The 23,988-nt window shown below is 36.3% G+C and overlaps 1 protein-coding gene and 1 non-coding gene across 6 annotated transcripts in view; both read right to left on the reverse strand.

The window, feature by feature from the left end:
• Positions 1–23,988, reverse strand: part of ITPR2 (inositol 1,4,5-trisphosphate receptor type 2) — a 521,104-nt gene that overhangs the window by 244,906 nt on the left and 252,210 nt on the right. For all 5 annotated transcript variants that reach the window (XM_077170358.1, XM_077170362.1, XM_077170360.1 and 2 more), the window contains 3 exons: positions 21,922–22,047; positions 6,951–7,079; positions 5,590–5,710 (listed from right to left, as the gene is read on the reverse strand). In XM_077170358.1, the coding sequence (XP_077026473.1) occupies positions 5,590–5,710; positions 6,951–7,079; positions 21,922–22,047 (376 nt within the window). The remainder of the gene's footprint in view (positions 1–5,589; positions 5,711–6,950; positions 7,080–21,921; positions 22,048–23,988) is intronic.
• On the reverse strand, positions 18,766–18,927 carry LOC143642970 (U1 spliceosomal RNA). The gene has a single exon (XR_013156027.1). It is a non-coding gene; the product is annotated as a U1 spliceosomal RNA (small nuclear RNA).

Here is a 23,988-nt window from a genome sequence, read left to right on the forward strand (position 1 = left end):
AAACACCATGTATGCAATTTTTACAGGGGTGCCATCTGTGCTTGTTAGAAACTATTATATACCCCAGAAAAGCCATGTCCTTTAATCCTCATTCCATATTGCTGGCTGGGAGCTTTGTGATTGTTCCCATGGAGATGTGACCTACCCAACCATGCGTGATAACTTTTGATTAGATGCTTTCCATGGAGTTGTGTCTCCACCCATTCAAGGTGGGGTTGCTTACTGGAGCGGGTTAAAAGGGAACCATTTTGGAAAAAGCTGCAGAGTTACAGATCCACAGAGCCTGCAAAGCCAGAGACCTTTGGAGATGAAGAAGGAAAACGCTCCCAGGGGAGCTTCATGAAACAAGAAGCCAGGAGAGAAAGCTAGCAGATACTGCCATGTTCACCATGTGCCTTTCCAGTTGAGAGAGAAACCCTGAACATCATTGGCCTTCTTGGACCAAGGTATCTTTCCCTGGATGCCTTAGATTGGACATTTCTATAGCCTTGCTTTAATGTGGACATTTTCACAGTCTAAGATGTGTGGACTTGCAACTTAATAAATCCCCCTTTTAAAAGCCATTCCATTTCTGGTATTTTGCATTCCGGCAGCTAGCAAACTAGAACAAATTTTGGTACCAGAGTAGTGGGGTGCTGCTTCTGTTTGCAAATATCAAACATGTTGGAACAACTTTATAAATGCATAAGGGGAAGATTCTGGAAGAGTTGTGAGGTGCTTGATAGAGAAGGCCTAAAATGCTTTGAGGAGACTGTTGGTAGAAACATGGATTTTAGGGATGCCTCTGGCGAGGCACTAGACAGAAATGAGGCATGTGCTACTGCAAATTGGAAGGAAGGTGATCCGTGTTTTAAAATGGCAGAGAATTCGGAAAAACTGACAGTGGCTTTGGCTGCACGGCAGATTTTACAAGCCATGAACTTGGATATTTAGCAGAAGAGATTTCCAAATTAAATGTGGAAAGTGCAGCCTGTTTTCTCCTCGCAGCTTATAGTGAAATAAATGCGACAGGAAAGAGATAAGCTGAGAACTGAACTCTTGGGTATAAAGAAATCAGAAATTGATATTCTGGACAATTCCGGGATTCCAGGAGGGGAGACCCCAGAAAACAGTGCCCCATATGAGGATTTAACCAAATGTGGAACCAGTCAGTCATTTCAGAAAAAGCCAGCAGTGGAAATGGAGTTATCCAGGAAGGATTTGTGGAAACACCTTATATCTGATGGGCACCATCCTTGCTTGCTACATAGAAAGCCAACAAGAGTGCTGTGGTACCTGTATAAAAGGAACCACTGCCAGTCTTGACTCTGGGGCCTCAGAAAGGGGATAATGTAAAGGTAAAATAACTTCAGAGGCAGAACTATGGAAGCTAAAGTCTAAAGTCAAAAAACAATGGGCCAGTAGAATGGACCCACACAAGTACTTAGAGAGAGTGAGTTTGCCCCAAAGGCAAAGGATGGGCCTTCCACCTTGTTGAAGTGGAAGAGTTGTGCCTCCTCAAGCCTTGGAGAGTGTGCAGCATGCTCCTCAGGGATTGGGGAGAGCCTGGCTGCCACCACATGGAGGGGTTGAGCATGTGCCCTGAAGATGATGGTAGGGAGCCTGGGTACAGTTCCAATGCTTGAAGAGGTTGGAGCAGAAAAAAAGAGTGGTCTCCCCAGTGTTCCCCAAGGTTGCATTCAGAGAGAGAGGCAGGCCACTGCACAGGTCCTTGGAAAGGGTGTGACTGCTGCTTTCTGGAGCCCCAAAGATAAATGATTCTCAGACTTTGAAATCTAATGGAGTTTGCCTTGCAGGTTTTCGAGACTGCTTGGGTTAGGTGGTCCCTATGTTTCTTTCAATTCCTCCCTATAGAAATGGGTATATGAACCTCAGACTGTTCCTCCTCTGTATATTGGCAGCAAATAACTTGCTCTGAGTTTTACAGGTCCAGAGCATTCTCTGTATAACTTCTTTGTATAATTCCACCATCACCTTTGATCTTTCTCCCACTCTTTAGGAGTATTTGAGCTATGCCCAGTCTAACTTTATCATGTGGGAAGGGGCTGTCGATAATATGGGATAGGGGGATGGAACTAATTGATATTCTGGAATGTCTGGCCCCTCTGCATTTCAGGACTTCTCTGGTCCAGGGACCCATCTGGAGGTTGTAGGTTTCTGGAAAGTTACTCTAGTGCATGGAACCTTTGTAGAATCTTATATAATGTGCTAGGTATTTCTTAAGATTGTTGATGTCAATTATTTTTTAGACTTTCTATTCCACATGTCTTTATAGCACTCAAAAAGGAACTAAAATTTCCTGTTAAATCATAAGATTTTGGCCCATATAGAAATGGAAGAAAAAGAAATTTTACAACAAAGGAATAAAAGATTTATTGAGCTAATATAGTTTCAGTGGCTAGTTTAGACTCCCAAAACTCTGCTGTCCTGCTATGCAAGACCTTATTTGACTACACAGCACACACCACAGAGGGCAGAGTTCAGAAGACAAGCGCAACATGGAATCTCACTTGTGGCTCAAAGTTCTTGTCTCTCCCTTTCTAAGCATTATTGAGGAACAGCATGCCCTCTTCACTCTGTGTGAGGCCATCTGGGGTTTTTCCTATTGCATTTAGAAAAGGAGGCAGAAAAGGAGGAGGAAGAAAGGAAACTGGCTTAAAATGTAAAATATAGAAATGCACTTGACAGGTAAGACACTGTTTTTCTATATAGGAAATAACAGTGTCATATTTGTTTACTTTTCTTTGGATTTTATGTTTAGTTTATTTCCTAGCTGATTTGGTCCAAGTGAAAATATTTTTACTGCTATTTGCTGTGACTTGAAAAGAATAAAACTCAAAAACTACGGAAATGTTTGAACAAGAGAACCAGAATCACTTACAATTCCACCTTTCAGAGATAGCCAAGTTAATATTTTAATTATATCCTCTGGATATATGTACCATTTTAAAATAAAAATTAGGTTCTCTTCTGTGTCCTTCTTTAGTTTTAACTCACATACATATTGTAAACCCTTCCTCTTCCTGTATCTCCTCCCTTCTCTTCCTGAATCGTTCAAGCCTGAAACCTTTAGGTGGGGAGGAGCTAAGTAAGGATCTGAGCTGGGCAAGGGTAGAAAGGAGCTGTGATGGTTCAGAGCTAAGCATCAGAAACCAAAAAAGGAGTGGAAGGGGGCGGTGTGACAGTAGCCTGCCCATGTCAAAAAAATAAATAAAATACAGAAATTAAAAAGAAGTGGAAGATGTCTCCAAAATAACTTGAGTGGGGTGAATAGAGCGTCCATGCCAGGGACAGCCTGGTGCAAGTGTCAAGACAAGGAGGATAAAGAGGGTACCCACACAAACGAATGCCCAACATGGGGAGCCAGGGCTGAGCAGAAGGGGGGGGGGGTGTCCACAGAACGGCAGGCTGAGGTGGGGGATTGGGGAAGGATGGCTCTGTAAGACGGTGTCACAGCCAAGCTGGAAGCAGACAGCAACCTCAGGGCTTGGCACAGGTGTCAAAGGACAAGTCGGGTGTGAGGTGAGGAGACTGTGTGCAAAGGAGAGTTTCCACGTGTGCATTTAAGATATTAATTTTTTTAGAAGACTCAACACCTTAACAAACTGAATTGTCCAGTCCAAATGCAGTATATTCTTCATTTATTAAAATCTTTTATATCCCTTAGTATAGTCTTTTAATTTCATTCTTTCATAGTTCTTATCAAATTTACTCCTAGGCATTTAATATTTTTGTTGCCATTGTGAATGCTATCTGTGTTGGTTTGGATGTGCCCCTGAAATCCATTTCTCAAACAATCCATTCTCATGGGTGCAAACCCATATAATAGGACCTTTTGATGAGGTTACTTCAGATAAGGTGTGGCCCAGGATGGGTCTCAATTCTATTATTGAAGGATTTCTGAGAAAGGTCACAGAGAGAGTAAAGAGCCACAGAAGGAGCAGCCTGATTCCTAAAAGGCAAGGGAATCAGGAAGAGAAGGGAGAGGTCAAGGGAGGCCACCATATGCACTGCCAGGTGACAGAGGAGCCAAGGACCAAGGATCACCACAGCTAGTCCCAGGACTCCAGACTTTAGGAAGAAGGCATTGCCTTGATGATGCCTTGATTTGGACTTCTCTTAGCCTCAAAACCAGGAGTCAATAAAGTCCCAGCATTTAAGCCAACCCATTGCATGGTATTTGCTTTACCAATGAGTAAACCAAAACATTATCTTCTTCACCTTATGTTCTCTGTTTCTTTTTGGTATATAGAAAGTCAATCTAGTTTAATATTTAGTACACCTAGATGAACTCTATTAGTCTAATAGTTCTAATAGTTTTTATTGATTTTTTTTATTAGGGAAGTTGTAGATTTATAGAAAAATCAACCAGAAAATAGAGTTCTCATATACGTTCCCTCAGATACAAGGTTTTCCCTATTATTAAGATTTCATATAACACTTCATGGTACCTTTGTTACAATTAGTGAAAGAATATTATTATAATTGTACTATTAACTACAGTCCATAGTTTACATTACGGTTCACTGTTTGTGTTATACAGCCCTATGAGTTCTAATACTTTTTCAATTGATCCTCTGGATTATAACTGCTTTTAATTTATTCAAATTAAGATTGGGATCTGATAAATTTTATTAATATAAAATCACTTAGGTTAAACTGCAGACAGGTGGAAAATGTTACTTAAAAATTTTAATGGTCATTAGATAGTTAAATAATTTATTCATTTATCAAATATTTACTGAGCACTTACTATAACCCTGGCCAAAATACCTAACCTACATAATTCTGTTTCCTCACCTCTAAAATTTAAATAATCAGGTACCCACCTAAGGTACTTTGGCTAATGCATATAAATTGCTTATCCTTCCACATGGTAAGGGCTCCATAAATGTTATCAATGATGGTGTCAATGACAATGAAACGATTATAAACTGCCCTCCAACGACTGCAGAATCATGATTAGTTGAGAGACTGGTTCAAGTTTACTTATTCTTTTAAGCCTGGCCAAGTCTGTATTTCTCCTTTAAACCTCTCCCTCATAGGTAGGAACACCCTAATTAGCTGCCTCACAAAATAAAGATCTAAGAGAAATCCTTTCCCTAATTTATTGACCTACCTTTTTAACCATAATCCCCTTGTAGTCCTTTCATTTGTAATTTCTGAACCCTTCTCTGTATAGTAAACCCTCAATAAACACTGATGAATTTCAAACAACTTTGGAAAACTACTGCCACATAAAGACTGTAAATCAGCTGGGCTACTTAATAGACAAAATAATTCCATTATGAAATGTGATATAACAGTTAAAATAAAAATTATTCCTGTAGAATCTTAATAAGCTATAGTAGATAAAGTGATAAATGCAATTATATTAAATTGCAGTTTAAAAACATACAATTACATTCCCCTCCCAAAAATTATACAATGTTCGGAATTATTTGCTGATTATTGTTCTTCAGCTTTACAGAAACCACACCTGCTTCTCTTATTAAGATTTAAATTGGAAAAATGCTGGTATTCCATTATCCAAAAGCCCAATTTATTTAAGAAAATGTGAACTAAATAAGACCCAATACCATGACTTACCCACTTCAGCCAAAGTCCTGATACAGGACTCCACCGATGCTTTCTGTGCTGGGTTTGGCCAGGTGCAATTATAAATTCTGAAGGCAGACTGCAGCAGCTGAATAAAAACTGGCTGATGTGTCTAAAAACAGAAGAAATTGGACAAATAGTGCCGATAAACCATTAACATTCCTGATCGGATATCTGTGCATTATCCAAAAGATTCATCAAAATAAGATGCAATTCAGTCTTTCAAGTTTCAGTACTATCTAACAAAGACCTCAGTCAACAAACACTTATTATATACCTATTTTATGACAGGCACTATGTCTGGTGAAATCAATTGTTCATAGAAAATCGATCATTTGCATTTTAACTATATTCTTAATCAGAAAAAGATGGCATTTCTTGAAGCCAGTGACATGAATTTAAATGTGTTTTTATAATCACTGGTTTATTTCCAAGTATAAATAAATCAGGTGTTTCTGGACTTTGGATTATTTTGTTTGTTTATTTTTTGTTTTGGTTACATATGATGGGCAAGCAGATAAGACCATCATCTCTGAGCCACAAAGACAATATAATATAGGTCCATCTAATAGTTAAAAGTTTTCCAGAGAAAGTAAAACAAATGGCATTTTTATAAGAGTAATATCCAATTAATATGGGATATTCGGGAACCACAGCAATGAAAGTTACCAACAATCCTATCACATAGAGATAAATGGCATCAACATTTTGAAGATATTTACTTCCTGGGCTTTACTATGTATATTGTACATGTATATTATTTACACTTACAAATTTGGATGATACTATAATGCAGTTCTGTGGCCTGTTTTACTTAATATCACATCCTGATCATTTTCTTTCGTCATCCATTTTTCTTTAAAAACATGATTTTTAGTTGCTCGTAACAAGCCATTCCACAGATCTACCTGTTACCCGTGTTGTGGGGATTAAGGTTGATTTCAATTTTTAAATATTATAAATGGTTGGAAGAAAATGTTAGTATATAAATCTCTGCTGATTCCATTAGGATAAATTACTAGAGTGGAATTATTGGATCAAAATGCCCATCCATTTAAAGAACCATATCATTCATCTCAATACTTGACCTCAATACACACCTATGAGAATTTTTATCAGCTTACAGGGAGAGGAAGAAAAATTCAATTTGAAGGTAGGGCCTCTTTTTAAAAACTAAAGTTTGGTAAACTCAGGAGCCATAATAGCAAATGATATGAGAAAAGAATGATCTACAAAAGCAAGGGAAGTGGCTTTCTAACCAGATTCAAGTGTTTGTTTTTTTTAACCCTACTCAAATGAGATAAACACATTCTTTATGACAGAATCCTTTTGTGTGTGTTTGTTTAAGTTACCTGGAGGCTGGTACTGTTGTCTGAAAAAGGAGAATTAAAGAAGCCGCTCACTATGTTCATTATTGACTCAGTCACACACTTCTCCAAAAAGACATCTGCGTGTTTCCTGTCTGTGGTTGTGTTGCAAACCTGGAGGGAAAAGCAAGTCAACTCAACAGGTTTCATCGTTGAGTTTATATTCAATTCTGGAACCAATAGTAGAACCAGGTCCTCTGCTTTTGAAAGTGAATTTGAATAGAAATATTTCCGACTAAAATCCACTAACATGTTTACATTCTTTTGTAGCTTCTTCAAATTTTGTTCTCATTTCATCCCCAGACCAGAATCCTTTCACACACCCTCAACCCCTTCCTTTCATTCTGCTTCTCTCTATTCTCATACACAGGCCTTCTCTCTCAGTCCCAGAGCTTCTCTTCCCTGGAAAAACACTTGCTCTCAAAGTGAGGAAACCAAAGAGGAAAAAGTTATTAATCAAAGTGGAAATGTGATTAATGGTGGTGTATATCTTTTCATTTTCACATATAATAGCTAGCCCAAATTGGAAGATGCAAACAAAATATCTGGAAAGAAAAAGAAAAAAGAAAAAAAGACAACTCAAACCCTTTCCAACGATTTTGACTTTTTCATCCACAGACCATCTGGGAAGCATGGAAGAATGCATTGGTATGCATGCTTCTCAGAGTAAGCTAAACAAGAAGAGACAGTAGTCAAGCTGGGACATACCAGGAAAGAAAACAGCCTTGGCTCCTGCTCTGATTTTTATACGTGATTAAATGAGGCAGAAATTGGACATTTTGCTAAGCGAACTGTACATTCCCATGCGTGTTGGTTAGACAAACTGCAAAAGCTAAGATACATGATTAAAAACAAATGGAAAAAAAAAAGTTGGATGGTGAAAAAATAAGAAACAGGGAGATTAAAAAAAGAAGTGGGAGGGGAGAATATAGGACGTGAGACGAGACTAAAAAACTAGAACAGAGTAAGAAGTTAAACAGTCACAAAGTTATGGTAAGGTAAATATGGTGGCCATATGTTCCAGATTTTCTTAGACAATCCAACTTTTTATGTAATTTTCTTCTTTTCAATAAGGTGATTAAGCAAAAGAATACATAAATATAATTTAATTTGGCATTGCTTAAAATCCTCTCACATACAAAAAAAGAAAAAAAACACAAAAGAGAAAACCATGTGTCCCACTGTTTCTGGTTTACAAAATAGGAACACTAATTTAACAAAAATGAGATAGAAACAAGAGCAGGGGTTTGTTTTGTGTTGGAGTTACTTCCCATCTCAGTAACCACAGGCAGTTCACTTTTCTTCACCTGTTAAATGACACCTACCTGACAGGGTTGTTATTAGAGCTAAAAGATTTTTAGTGTATCTAATTTGATAGGGCTGTTGTAGGGAATGATGTGATTAGAGGAAATAAATTTTGTGAAAGCATATAATCTGTTAGTGGCTGTTCTAGCATAGAACATAGCATCTGGCACATACAAGATGTTGAATAAATGTTTGTGAAAAGAATATATTAATTAGTTGATTTTAAAAATAAAAGAGAGACTAAGTCTTATCTTGTTTGAAGTGAACTTTGGGTTAGGCTATATTTGTGGAGTACCCAACCTATGATTAAATTTTAATGTAGGCTCAGATCTAATATAAATTTGATTTTCCCATGATGGACATGAGTTAGGATTTATATATTTTAGTATCTTTCCAGAACTGGCTTTTATAGTGTAATTTGCTTACATGTAGGATAAACATATCTGAAAATGGAATAGACAGCAGACTGATTCTGCCATGACCAGCCCAAAAAGCCTTATTCTTCATCCAGTGACATTTTACACAATTGCATGGGATACTCCGAAGCTATTATAGTATCCCACCACATCACTTGCAACTGGACATTAGCAAAAGAACCAATCAGAATATTGCTTTTTAATGTATTAACAAGAATAATTAATTTCTAGAAAAAGTGTTAATGCTACCAAAACCATTCCTGCCAACTCTGAAGAACTCCTAGGGTTTTATCTGAGATTCTACAGAAGTTTCATGCAATAAGATCACTTTCCAGGAACCTACAACCAACCTCCAGATGAGTTCCTAGGCCAGAGAAGTCCTGAAACACAGAGGGCCCAGCCTCTCCAGAACATCAGCTAGTTCCACCCCCCCATTCCACATTATCGACAGCCCTTTCCAACATGAAAAGCTAGAATGGGCACAGCCCAAATGCTCCTAAAGAGAGGGAGAAAGATCAAAGGAGAAGATGGAGTTATAATAGAGAAGAGAGGATTTAACAAATGAGTATGACTGCTGAATCATTATACTGGTATTTCTTTTAGCCTCCAGTGTCATGGAGCAGCTAAAAGGAAAAACCTAAAATTGTGGAACTGTAAACCCATACCAAACTCTGAAATCTGTTCTATAATTCTTACAGTGTGCTTTGAAATTTATTGCTTTTTTGTATATGGTTATTTTCCATAATAAAAAAATCAAGTATACTATCGTTTTTGAGTTGTCCTACATGCAAGTAAATGTTTTTAATGTTCTTTTTTTTCTGTGCTGTTCCTCTAAGTTTGCTATTAAACAACATTAAACTAAGAAAAAAATTTTTTGAATCCTGGATAAAGAAAAGTCTGTATTTAAAAAACTGTATGGAAATTTTTCTCCAATTCATTTGGACAAGAAGTTCAGGTAATTTTTCAAGGTATTTTTTTTTCTATATTTGAAAGATAACATTTTCACCTCTAGGACCACTCCCCAAGTGTGATCTCAGTGGATAGGCAAGGATGTGGAAGCCATTTTTCTTATTCAAATCTTAACTTTTCATAAGTTATTTCATAATATAACTTTACAATATAACTTTTTAGTTCTAATAACAACCCTGTCAGGTAGGTATCATTTAATGGATGAAAAACCTAATTTCTTTATCCTGTCTTTAATTTTGTTTTTACTGCCTCTTTCCAATAAAGATTGAAAATGGCTCAGATAAAATTACACCACATTAAAAAAAAGAAAGAAAAAAATTACATCACACTAAATTATCTTCTACATGTAACATATTTTTAAAGTTTTATTATATACATATTAAATATTTTATTTAATTCACTAAAATTAAAATTTATTGAAATTATTCCATTTATATATGCAGATATTATTCACATAATATTATTTCCTACATTATCTAAATACTTATTTTAAACAGGTATATTTATTGCCTCATTCTAATGCAACATCATGCCTCAATCTGCTTTTGGGATGAGTTGAGGGGAACAACCAAACATATAAACATCTTATTTCTGTAACTAGTCATTTAGGGGATCTCCTTTTTCTCCTCTTTTCTTTTTTGTTATTGGTTTTTTGTTTTTTTTGTTTTTTTTTTATACAGAGTGCTTCTGTACAAAATTATTGTTTTCACTTTCAGATACTTACATATTTTTTTGGGGGGGTGGAATGGGATATATAACACCAAAGAAAAGGAATCCCGAGATAAAGGATATAAACAGCTTTATAATACTCGCTGGACCTATCCTCTAAAACAATATTTTACAAAGCTACCAACCAACCTATCTTGGGTGCATAGGATGTCCCCGCATTACTATCATCTAGCGTCTACTCTTCCAGTTGGGTTCAGCTAATATGAGGTTTTGGCATGAGATCAGAGAGAAGGAAGAGAAAGGAAGCGGGTCTCCAGCTACTTCCTCTCTGTATGTACCCCATCTCCCGTCTTCTTGCTGAGGTTCTAGCCGTGTCGGTGAACTCTGGTTACAGCTTGTATCAGGCATGCTTCATCGTCTTCCAGCTTTCTCCAGGCTCTACTAATAACACTTCCTCCTCTTACCCCTTTCAACCTTTCATTTAACCCAATTCTGGGGAGCTCCCACTCCCTTCTTGGTTCCTTCGACCCTACCCACATCTCTTGGAATGTGCTATCTTCTGCTGGGAATGTCTCATACACCTGTACATTATTATTGCCAATTCAGTAGTAACTAAAAGTTATTTTATTGGGCATTTTTTACATTGCTACCAAGGCTGAACACTTTTCCAAGTAATCATCTCATGCCTATTTCTGTCACATACAAGCAATTCAAACCCTCTAAACCACTTCTGAAATGAAATCTGGAAAACAACTATACATTATGTATCAGTATTGATACATTATATGTCGATATTAGGTACATATAAAAACACTTTTTATTTGTAGTTTCATATATATTTCCCATTTTGACTCTTTAGTTCAAATATTTATTTCATTATATTCCATTGTATAAACTAATTTTTGACATCCAGGTACTATATTTTTATTTTGATCATTTCCATTTCTTTAGAATAAAAAGAAAAGGATGTTGCATACATTTTCATTCTAGTTTTTTTTTAATAGAGTTCTTATCCCATCCCTATGCAAATTTTGATTCCTATGTAACTCTTTATGCTATCTGGAATTTGCTGCTGTAGATGACCTGATTATGGAATCTTCTTTTTTTTTTTTCTATATTGATATCTAACCGTCCTCAGACATTAACTAAACAATATTTTCCTGTCTCATTTTTAGATTATTTGAGGTTTATCTTATAGTGTGCTACTAATCATTATTTAAATCTCTGGTATAATCCAGGGATCATTTTTTAAAATATTAACCTAATTCCGTAAGAATGAAATGGTTCTCCATTTGCAATGTGTTTTCCAAGTTGAAAAACAAGCTCACCAACACTGGTTATTACAAAGGAAAAAAATATCCATCTTTTGAAATGTTTGTCCTCTTTCACTTCCGATAAATTTTACTATATATTCACCAGATTTCATGCACAAGCATTTAGGGACATAAATTATGAATTAAAACTAAATATTGAACTAGAACTTAGAACAGTGAACCAAACAAAACAAAGATCCCACCTGCTTAAAGTTTTTATTCTAATTAAGGATGACTGATAGCAAACAACTTAATAAACATATAATGTTCAATGGTAAAATAGAGAAAATAATAAACTACAGCAAAAAATAAAGCAGGGCAAGCAACACACAGAATGATGCAGGATGGGCTGGGTATGGTCAAGGGTTGTTATTTTATTTAAATTGTTTGAGGAAGGACAATCTAGAAGGCCAGAACTGAAGGAAGTAAAAACTATCTCCATTACTAGAATATAAATTCCTGGAAATGAGGACCAATTGGTCTTACTCATAGATGGCCCATGACTCCTTGGCACGTAGTAGACATTCAAAAACTATTTGTTGAATAAAAAATATTAACTGAATTTTCTAGACATAATTATGTGTGAAATTCCTCCCCTTACATATATGATATTTCTCCTCCCTTCTGCTGCTTTAAAAGTGACTGCTGCCATTCGAAGAAACTACATACAATATTAAGTAAGTTATTGAAGGCTAGAGAAGCACTGTCCAATACAACTTTGTGCAGGATAGAAATTTTCTGTATGGTGCTGCCCAATTCAGTAGCCACTACACACATGTGCTTATTGATCACTTGCAGTGTGATTGGTGCTGAATTTTTCATATTATTTAATTTTACTTAATTTAAATTTAAATAGCCACATATGGTTAGTTGCTATACTACTGGACGGTGCAGCTCTGGAGCCCAGCAGTACCTTTGATCACATGGGCCAAAGAACCTAAGGCTCATCTTAGTACTCCTCCTATGCAGTGAAAGTGTTCCTCCTAATATCTGAAATGACGTGTCATGTTACTTTAATTTGCTCTCCTTTATTTGTGACACCAAAACTTTTTAAGCATTTGCTTTATATATTTCTTTTTTAATGAATCATGTGTTCATACACTCTAATGGCTTTCTTAGGTTTTTAGATTCATTAAAAAAAGTCATATTGTTTTCTTAATATTAATATATTCTTACTTTAGGAACCCTGAGAAAATACAGAAAAACAAATATTATCCATAATCCTAGTAGTCCAGATAAAACCATATTTACGATTGGATATCTTCCTTCTAATCTTTTTGCTATGCCATATAAATTTTACAAAATTGAAATCACTCTGGATAACCAGTTTTGTATCCTCCTTTTCATACTCAATAACCAATCATCATTAAAAATCCTCAAAAAATAATCTCAATGACTCTACAGCATTCATTTTATAGATACATCATAATTTACTTAATAATTTCTCTCTTGTGGCATATTTAAGCTATTTCCTTCCGTATGTTATTATAAAAATATGCTGAACTTCTTTGACCAGCAATCCTTCATAGCATTTTCAATTATTTCCCTAGGTCAAATCTTAGAAGGGGAAATTATTTGACATATTAAAAAGGAATGAAAGTTTTTTAATGCATTATCAAAATGCTTTTCAGAATGACTGCATACATTTTACGATCATCACAGTAGGGAAGTGCACATTCCATTGAACCATCACCAACATTTACTCGTGTACCTTGGGTAGATGGAAATTAGGTTTTGCTTTCTTTAGATTTCTCTAAATATTAAAAACTGAACATTTTTTCAAGGATTTCTTAGTTATTTGTATTTTCTCTTCTATCATCATGAATACTTCTTTTTTGCCCATTTTATTATTATATTATTAGTGTTTTCTTATCAATTATTAGCCTTTTGGTAAATGTATAGTAACTTTTTTCCATTTGGATGTTTTTTATTTTTATTTATGATATTTTTAATGTACTTAAGTATTAAATTTTAGAATGAAAAGTCTATAGTCTTTCTTAGCTATGTTCATCCATGGTGCTTTTATGCTTAAAAAGATCTTTCCCTACTAAGGATACATATATATATTTTCATTTACATTGCCATCTTTTTTATCTTTTATTTTTCACATTTAGTTCTACCATCTATTACAATTTATGCTTTCATACTATGTGAGGTTAGGATCTGAGATACTTTTAACTAAATAGCCACTTTGATTTCCTCAACAGCCATGTCGATTTACTTCAAAGCAACAAGAATCCAAGAATGTTCTAGGTACTTAGGATATACCAGTAAACAACATATATAAAAATCACTACCTGTGGTGGATTCAATTGTGTACCCGGGTTTGGACATGTTTGGGGGCTTGGTCCACATGCTGGTGGGTGAGGGTGCGCCGTAAACAGGAACCTGAGGATTTGACTTCAGTTTAAAGCATGGCCTAACCAAATCCAGTTGGGCTTTAATCCAGATTATGGAAGTCCTCTATAAGCAGAATGAATTCATTCAGACATAGAAAGAAAGCCGCGGGAAGAATCCAGAAACACCAGAACCAGGAAGAAAAAGAAGACATCACCATGTGCACTGCTGTGACAGAAAAGCCAAGAACCGGGGGCCTCAGGCAGCCAGCTCCAGAATGCCACAGCCTCTGGAAAGAAAGCACCACCTACTCGCACCTCGATTTTGAACGCCCAGACTCAGAGCTGTGAGCCTCTAAGTTCCTGTCATTTAAACCAACTCACTGTACGTCCTTTGTTCTAGAAGCCAGGAAACTAAAACACTACCCTAATGGGGTTTGTGTTATCATTGAATAATTCAAGGTTCGGTAATCTAGAGCCCATAACCATATCTATACGTTGACATACTGACTGTCTGTTTTCACTACAGTAGATGTGACAATGGCCTACAAAAATGAGATTTTTACTATCTGGCCCCTTTCAGAAAAAGTTTGCTGATTTCTGGAAATAACCAATCAGTTCCCCATTGATTGGTGATAAATTCTTTATTATACTTTAAGATACTAAGATTATACAAATATAAAAGTCTGTTTCAGGCTATTTATTTCATTCTATTGATGAGTCTATTTAATTCTATGTTAAGACCACAGTGTCATCATGGACTTGAGAATGCCCTCTGGACAAAAAGGGGCGGGGGGAATGAAACAAAGTAGAATTTCAGTGGCTAAGAGATTTCAATCGAGTTGAGAGGTCATTCTGGAAGTTACACTTATGCAAGCTTCAGCCAGCTATTGCAAATTGCCACAGTATGCCAATCCCCAACCAGCAGTATTCCTGAAAACCCTGAAGAATTCCCTAGACTCTAAGACTCTATAAAAGTTTTACTCAATATATTTATTTTTCTTTTTATGGTTCCTATACCAGATAAGCCCTAAAACCCAATGGAACCAGTCACTCCAAGAATATCAACCTGTTTCATTTCTCTATTCCATAAGGTCAATACCGCTTTCCATGAAGAAATTAAAATGGTCATTGCCCAGATATACCTGAAGATTGGGAGAAAGACCAAATGAGAGGAAAGAGGTATATCTGAGAAATTAGGATTTAACAAATGATTATGACTAATGACTCATTATATACTTTTTAAAAGTTTCCAGTGTATTAGAATAGCCAGAAGTAAAACACCTGACACTGCTGAACTGTAATCCAGCAGTCTTAAACTTTGATAATGATTGTATAACCTTATAGCTTTTATTGTATGACCATGTTATTGTAAAAACCTGTGACTGATACGCCCCTTTATGGGTAGGTGCGTAATAAAATAAAGACGTGTATAAAAATAACAAACTTAATACATTAGGTGGAAAAAAGACTATATTGAATTTATTTTCAAATTCTCTTTTTAAACATTTTTAACTTCAGATGGCATTTATTTATTATTTCACAGATATTTCCTGAATATCTACTATGTGTCAGGTCCATTCTAGGTTAAGTAAATAGCAGCGAACAAAACACACAAAATCTTTGCTCCTCATTTGTTTCTCCTGAAACAAATACAAGATATATATAAAAATGTCAGGTGGTAATGAGTGCTGTGAGAAAAATGAAGAGGAGAGAGAGGAAAAAGGTTGCTGCTTTACATGGAGTGGTCACTGAAAACCTCTGAAAAGTTGACTCGAAGCAGAAACCTGAAACCAGAAAGGGAAGAAATCACATGGACATCTGGGGGAAAGACCATTTTCAGGCAAACATGGAAGTAGTGAGATTGGAGTGTGAGCAGCACACTTGAGGAGCAGCGAGGAGGCTACAGTACATGGAACAGAGAGTGCACTAGAGGGAGAAAAGATATGGGGAAGGGTGTGGGAGCAGGGGAAAAGTCCAAATCCTACAGGAGTTTTACTGTGGGTAAGTAACCAGAAAGAATCTGAGCAATAGAATGAACTGAATGACAACTCTTTAAAAAAATTGTTATGGTTCCAAGTAAAGCATAGACAGAGGGAAAACCATAGACACAGAGCAGGAAAACAAGTCATCAAGCTGTTACAATAATACAGATGAGCGATAATGGTAACTTGGAACAAAGGGGTAGTGATGGAAGTGTTCAGAAGAAGTGAGGTTCGGAATATTTTAAGGTTAGAGTTTGCAAAATTCACTGAAGAACTGGATTTAAAGTGTAAGAAAACAAGATTTACAGACGACACAAGATTATTTGCCTGAATACCTAGAATGAATAATGGAATAGCCATTTACTGAGATGCAAAAGACTTGAGAAGGAATTATTTTACAGAAGAGTATGAGGTGAATAAAGAGTTCAAGTTAGAAATGCTTAATTTGATGTGCAAATTAGATAGCCAGGTGGAGATGCTGGATATATGAGAAAGGACATCAGGGGAGGAGTTCAGGCTTCAATCATCAGCCTCCAGTTAAAACTCATGAAACTGGATGAGGTCATAAAGCAAGAGACTGTGATAGAGAAAGGAGGAAGTTTAAGATTTAGTCTAACACATTCCAATATTCAGAGGTTAGGAAGGTAAGGAAGAAATAGCAAAGGAAGTTAAGGAAGAACGACTGGTAAGACGGGAGGCAAACAGAGTGAGACTGAATCCTGGGGACTGAGAGGTATTTCAAGAAGGGACTGATGAACCATGATAAATGCCGACAATAATTTGAAGAACAGACAGGGAACAACCACTAATCCAGAACAGCAAAAGAAGGGTTCATTCTGGGTGGGCATCATCATTATAATTCATTGTGAAAGTTAACAAGAGAAACATGCTACACAAAGTATAAAATTTAGAGAACACTTTGTGAGTCTTTACTTCCCTGAAATGGTAGCTAAATTTTGCTGTGCCAGTTTGAAACTAGTATGTACCCCAGAAAAGCCACGTTTTAATCCTGACCCCATCTAGCGGGGCCAGACATGTTAAGGCGGGAAACTGGTGGTTGGATTGTTTCCATGGAGATGTGACATACCCAGTTGTGGGTGTGGCCTTTTGATTACATGGAGATGTAACTCTACCCGCTCAAGGTGGGTCTTGATTTACTAACTCAAGGATTTTACTAAGGTCCTTTAAAACGGGAAACATTTTAGAGAAACCTCAGATGCAGATGCTTGGAGCACAGTTGCTTCAGAGCTAATAGAGACATGGATGTTTGGAGATACTTGCAGTGCTGACAGAAAGAGCAGATGCCTAGACATGGGCAGACCCCAGCCGACATCGCCATGTGCCTTCTCACGAGATGCTAAGCAAGCCAGAACCCAGAGTTGTGTCCCAGAGGAGCTAAGTGAAAGCCCATAGAATGCTTAGAGAGGAAACTACTGGTATCAGAAGCTGAAAGCAACAAAACTGGGAACAAGGGTCAGCAGACAGCAGCCGTGCATGTGTCTTCCCAGGTGAGAGACACCAGCCATTTTTTGGAGTTAAGGTATCTTTCTTTGGATGCCTTAGTTTGAACATTTCTATGGCCTTAGAAGTGTAAATTTGCAGCTTAATAAGTTTCCTTTTTAAAAGCCATTCCATTTCTGGTATATTCCATTCCAGCAGCTTTAGCGAACCAAAAGAATCATATAAACAGAAACCTTTCAAATGAAACTTTTCAGTGGGTCATTCAATTTTAAGGAAGCCAAGATAATTACAGAATCAGAAACATCCAAAAAAAGAAAACCTATCCAGTCCTACCAAATTAAAGAACTGGGAAAGTATATATCAAAAATCAAATTCTATCTTTACTTTTACCTCCTACCTATTTTGTAAGCTAAGCAAGGAGAGAGAACAGCTCAAGTAAACTCTCTGAAAATGAAGTAAACACCAAGTACACACTGGTTGGTTTTGTTAAGCAATGACTATTGGACAAGGACAGGACAGCGTTATGTGTGCTTCCTACATTTTACCCTCTGGTCTAATTTTACTCTGCCAGTACACCACTTAGAGTATGCCTGGTCATTAAAGGATCTTGAAATTGGCAGCAAAATTGGAAACATATTCAAAACAAAAAAGAGAGCGAGGCTATCGTTGACCATTCTCCACCCTCTACCAGGTGCTCTCTAATAACATGACTCGAGTCACCTGATAAAGCCAAAGAAAAACATTTCTGCCCTACAAACACCCATTTTGGCTGCATTGAGACACAGATCAAAGCAGCTGTCATTAAATGCTCTGAAAAACCATGTGTTACCTGTCTAGATCTGGTGTATTTAAAAAACAAGAATATCGTTCTGTCAGGAAATCAGAATGGAAGCAATCCAGTACCAGTGTATTAACACAATCTCTCAGGAAAGAGTTTCTTGTATGGGCTTAACTAGAAAAAAGGCAAAGGGGTGTAAGCAGGAAAATGAAGAATACTAATTAAGATGACTCTTCAGAGTACTTTACTCAAGAGAAAACAGAAAGAACCTGGTTAGTACTGACAAAAGAAAAACATGAAAAGAAGAAATATGAGTGCCACTACATATGAATATTTCTATTTGCTTTTTAAAAAAGATTGTTCAGGATGGGCAATGATGGCTCAGTGGCAGAGTGCTCGCCTGCCATGCAGGAGACCCCGGTCCGATTTCTGGTGACTGCCCATGCCAAAAAAAAAAGATTTTTCACCAAATTTCTACCAAAATAATGAAGTCATTTGCCTTGCACTGGTCAGATCCGGCCTAAAGCACTGGAATCCACCGTAAATGCTACACTTTTTTTTTTCTTTTCAGGGGAAAGCATGAACGAAGTCCCCCACCACCACAGATCATGCAGTCAAGTTTGCTGCATTTGGATAAACTGCCGGGGTCAGCACATCCTTGTGCAATGGATGAGCCTCACTCTGGGAAAACCACTTTCATGATCACAGAGTCTCCCCGACCGTGAAATATGAATGCCACATGTTGATAAATTAGAGGGAATTCAAAAGTGTGTTGGAAACAATAAGGAACCCAGGAACCATATCAGAAATGAAACCACTATAGAATAATAAATAGAAAAATATTTATTTTATATATATATTATATATATAATATTTAAATAACATATAGAAAAAAGAAGTCATGAGCAATATCATAAAGTATTAGAGAAGTTGGTGTAGAAAAGGGACTGGATTAAGCACAAAACTTCCCAGCTCTGTAACTAGTTAGATTCAAGAGACCCTCTGGGATTAGAGACAAAATTATAAGGCCAAGTCAGATGATCTTAAACTCCTTTAAGTGGTATAATTTTATCATTTCAAAGTTGATCAGTAGCTTAAGAGAATATACTTCTTATAACAAGAACCTAAATCCTTGATGAATTGAAGGGTCTTACGTGGCTGCAGAAGGAAGAACTAGATCAAAATAATAAATAAAAAAAAAGTAAAATAAAATAAATAGAAATTTCGCTCAATCTAAGAGGTTTTAACAATTAAAACTGTGCGATGATGAGACCAGCTGACTCAAGACACAGTGATATCTTTGCTAATGGAAATATTCAGGCAGGTGCTCAAGACTATGAACTGGACAAAAAGTTGAATTGCATGACTGCTAGTCTCTCCCGGCCCTAAGATCTGTGATTCTTTACATCCATCTTATCAAATACCATTCCTCCAGGTTACTTTCAGCATTACTCTAAATTCAACTGTAAGTCACTGGTTCCAGGATTTCCTTACTTCTTTGTAACATCTGAATTTAGTTTATCTCATAAGTATTTCACGCTAACTCACTGTTGAGCATGTCCAGTTTCAAGGAGATGGTTTTCTGCTCTTGCCTGAGCTGGATGGCCTCTGTTTTGGTTATTCCCAACAGTACTATTTGGGATGTGTTGGGTAAGCTTCTTAAAATTGCTTAAAAGCCTACATAATAACCTTGTAATACTACAGATGATGATGATATTCATCATGTTTCCTTTTCCTTCCCTGAAAGAGCAATGGTGCTTCCCTATCAACCTTGGTGAGGCAGTTAAAGAAATGCTGCTTTAAAATATAAATAAGAGGGAAACAATAAGAAGGAAATAAAAATGTATTTTTAGTATAACTAGGTTAATGTGGTTAGACTTAATGAGTCAATGGACCAAAAAAGACCTTGAAATTCCCCTTAAATCTTAATATAATAAATAATATTGTCTACTTCATCAAAATACATAAAATAAAAATCTTCTTACTTGCACTTTTTAAAGAATATATGCATCTTTGCCCGAGGGGCACATCAATGGAAAGAGTATGTCCAAGAGACCATAATCAGTGGCCGTTATCATCAGCTTTCTTTGGTTTTAAAAAAATCCTTTTAGCTTTACAGTTCGTGCTGCCTAGAATGTGACCTTGGTCTCTTTAAAGCTTATCTTTAGTCCATTGCACTGTACACTTCTGCAAATCAGTTTATAATCTCTTTAATATCTTCCTGCATGTGCAATTTGAAAGCTCAGTCATCGGCATATAAGCCATCCTTTACTTCAAGGTCTCTGGAGATACCTGTAGCCAGTCGGATACACAAGGTCAACAGAGTAAATAGGAGTGGTATGTTAAATCCTGCATAAAACAGGATGATTTATCCATGGCTGCAGATTTACCTGAGAAACTTTATCAAGGTAATGACTGCCTTTTAGCTCTATAGAAATGAAGTAATGTAGGAATTGCTTCACTTCACGCATGCTTGAACATAGCAGAAGTCGCACACACTACACCATACTGAAGGCAAAATAAGCCAATTTCACTGGGAAACCGTGACTGAATAAAAAGAGTCCGTGGACTGGAATAATACATGACTTAAAGGATGCTCTCAGATGTGTGGGTCTATAGTCAATGTTTTATTTTATCTACTTTGTCCTCCCCCTTCCAGAAAGGTGTGCAGCGAAGCAGTGAGCTCATGGATAACAGCTGGCATCAATTCTTAAAACACAGTGGAAATATGGGCATTACTAATTCCTCTCCTCCAAATACCTCTACACACGCTTGAAAGAAACTACCAGCACCCAGGACTCACAGGAAGGCCAAAGAGATGAAACAGTTCTAAAGAGTTATAAACAGTAATCTATGAGTAAAACCTTTATTTGAAGATTATATTGCATAACTTTCAAAGGGAATACTAGAGATAATTTTTTAAAACTATGTTAAGATCTTGGATGTTATGATAACTCAGCCAAAGAAAAGGCTAAGACATACTAAAGACAAGTGAATGTTACCTATCAAGAAGAATCCTTCCTTGGTTCCCACCTCCCTTCCTTCCTTTACTCAATATTAATGGAACAATAAGCATATTCTAGAAAGCATTTAGAAAATGCCAACCAGATCCACATTCTCTCCCTATCCCTAAAAAAAGCAAAACAATAGGAAATTGACTCAAAATAAAAAGCAGAATATATTTTGACTGAGTAAAAACAAATGACCATAAATTACTGGTGCATGCTTCCAAAGAAGACTGAATATGCAACAGCAAGCAGTGGTGTTTCCTGAGTAGTTTGATCAAGTACTTCTCTGCCTAAAGCGGTAACCAAGACCTCCTGAGGTGCCCTCCATCTACAGTCTGTAATTACATCCATAGTAAAAGGTAGAATATAAATGACCTCTGCTATATATCTTCTCTAACCAAGAGAATGGTCTTTTATAAAAAGACCATTACATGCTACTAATTGATTATGTTATGTTATTAACAGACAAATATAGTAAATTGTAAAGGTAATAATGAACACTTTGTTGATATATACACTGTGCTAGTTACTATTTGTATATTAACTCATCAAGGGTCAGTCCCAACCTTGTGAATGTAATGGATTAAATTTAAAAGGTAGTGGAGTTAACCGCAAATCTTCAACCAGAAATAAATATTTCATCTAGACAAAATGTACTTCGACAGCTCCACTGCCTCACTAAGCATAAATAGAATTTAATGGATGAAAATGCTTACCCTTGCCATTTCCACCAAGAAGTTCTCAAATAATTTCCATATGTGGTTACTTGTGTAGATTTCTTTCATTTCTACTTCAGTGTCAACATAACAGTGATTAACAAAGTTCACATAAGCAATTTTAACCTGTACAAGTATTAGATACAAAAAAGAGTTACTTTTCTTTACCGTTCATTTCCAAATATTAATTACAAAAAATTAGATAAAATGTTTTCGTTCTTATACTATATTATAATTAGCATGATTTTGGTTTGCCAAGATAGCAGTCTCATTCCCCCTTTCCTGCTATGATATTCCAACTTCTGCACCCAGAGAATGGGCACCTTACTCAAAGCAAGCTTATGATATTTGAGAACTAGAAGTTAAAAGCATTCACTCTCCCCCTTCTCCCCTCCTCCCACCTCTGTCTGTCTGCCTTTGCTAAAGTGGAGCAAGGTAAATCTGAACCTCGAGAAGTCATTTTCTCCAGGTGTACATAGGAAAGTTATGCTCAAAAAGAGAGAATGAGGCAAAAACACTCCAGGAAAAAGAGACAAAGGCTGGAAAGAATGCTGATATTTTTGGAACTTCTGATTCCATCTGAAGAACTATCCTTCAACTTCCCAGGCACCAGAGCCAATTCAATTTCCTTTTCTGTTTAAACTGATTTAGTTATGTTTCTGTCACTTGCAACCAAGAAAGCCCTAACATAATATTAAACTATATTGACTAAATAATACTTTATTGCAATTCAGAACAGTTAAATTATTATTTTTGAGAAGAAACAGGCTCACAGTTAAAGAAAAAAACATTTTTATGATTTTAAAATGTAGCAAAATTTCTTTCTAGATTTAACAAAATTCCTCATAATGGACAGGGGATGAGTCTTGCCAACTTACATCATTTCTAAAGTGCATAGGGCAGTAGTTTTAATATTTATGTTTTCATTTTCTTTTCTCTCTTTTTTGAGTTATGAGAATCTGGTGAAATGCTATAAATCTTTATCCCCAGAAAAATGTACACATTAAAACTGTGTACAAAATTCTAGGGGAATCATGGAAGTCAAGTTAGAAGCGTAATTCGGAACCCAAGTTAGAATTGGGCCAGCTTTCACACCCATAGGGCTTATCTGTACTTGACTCAGGTTTAAAACAAAACGTCCAAAAGCAGGGTGCCTGCATCAGAGACGGATCACAGGGAGAGAGACAGCTGAGTCTGTCAGCATATTATCATGCTCATAGTGACAACAGCTAATACTGATTCCGTCTTTACTATGTGCCAAATGCCATCAGCAGTTTGTATGCATTATCTTATTTAATTTAATTCTCCAACAATTCTATCAGGTATAAACTATAATTTCACTTTATAACAATAGAAATTGAAGATTAGAAAACTTAAGTAACTTAAGTAGCCTGTTGGGCACACAAATTGGAATGAACAGATTCAGGATTCTGATTCATTCTTTAATTCAATTTTTCACTAATTCAAAACCTATATATTGAGTATAGGCTCAGACTCCAGCAATATAATGATGAACAGAAGCAGAGCTGTTAACCTCATATTGCTTATAATCTCAGGGAAGTAAGTAAGAGATACAGACATTTGTATTTGTTAACAAGGAAAATCCAAATGTCAAATTTCTGGTGATGAATATACAACTATGTGATATTATGAGCCATTGATTATATGCCATGTATGGACTGCATGTGTGTGAAGATGTGTCAATAAAAATTTTTTAATGTCAAATTTCAACTAATAGACTGTACTACGGGAGTATGGGGTTGTCTTCCTGGATGAAGTTAAGTTTGAATCAAGATCTGAAACATGAAGAGGAGTGAAATACACAAGGAGAAGTAAGGGTGGTACAACCAGAGGGAAATGTATACGGAAAGGAAGATGACCAGGGCCAGCCTCTGATTAGGATAAAGCCAATGGATTTAGCCACTAAATTATATTTCCCCTCTTTTGTCATCTTATTTCAAACCAAAGAAGGCTGCAAAGTACTCTTAGTTCGAAATGTCAATAATTCTACAAAAGTTCACAAAAATACACTTCCAAGTCCATCACCAATTAGGACTATTTGGAAGT

This window comes from Tamandua tetradactyla, chromosome 7 (genome assembly GCF_023851605.1).
Source record: "Tamandua tetradactyla isolate mTamTet1 chromosome 7, mTamTet1.pri, whole genome shotgun sequence".
Classification (NCBI taxonomy): Eukaryota; Metazoa; Chordata; class Mammalia; order Pilosa; family Myrmecophagidae; genus Tamandua; species Tamandua tetradactyla.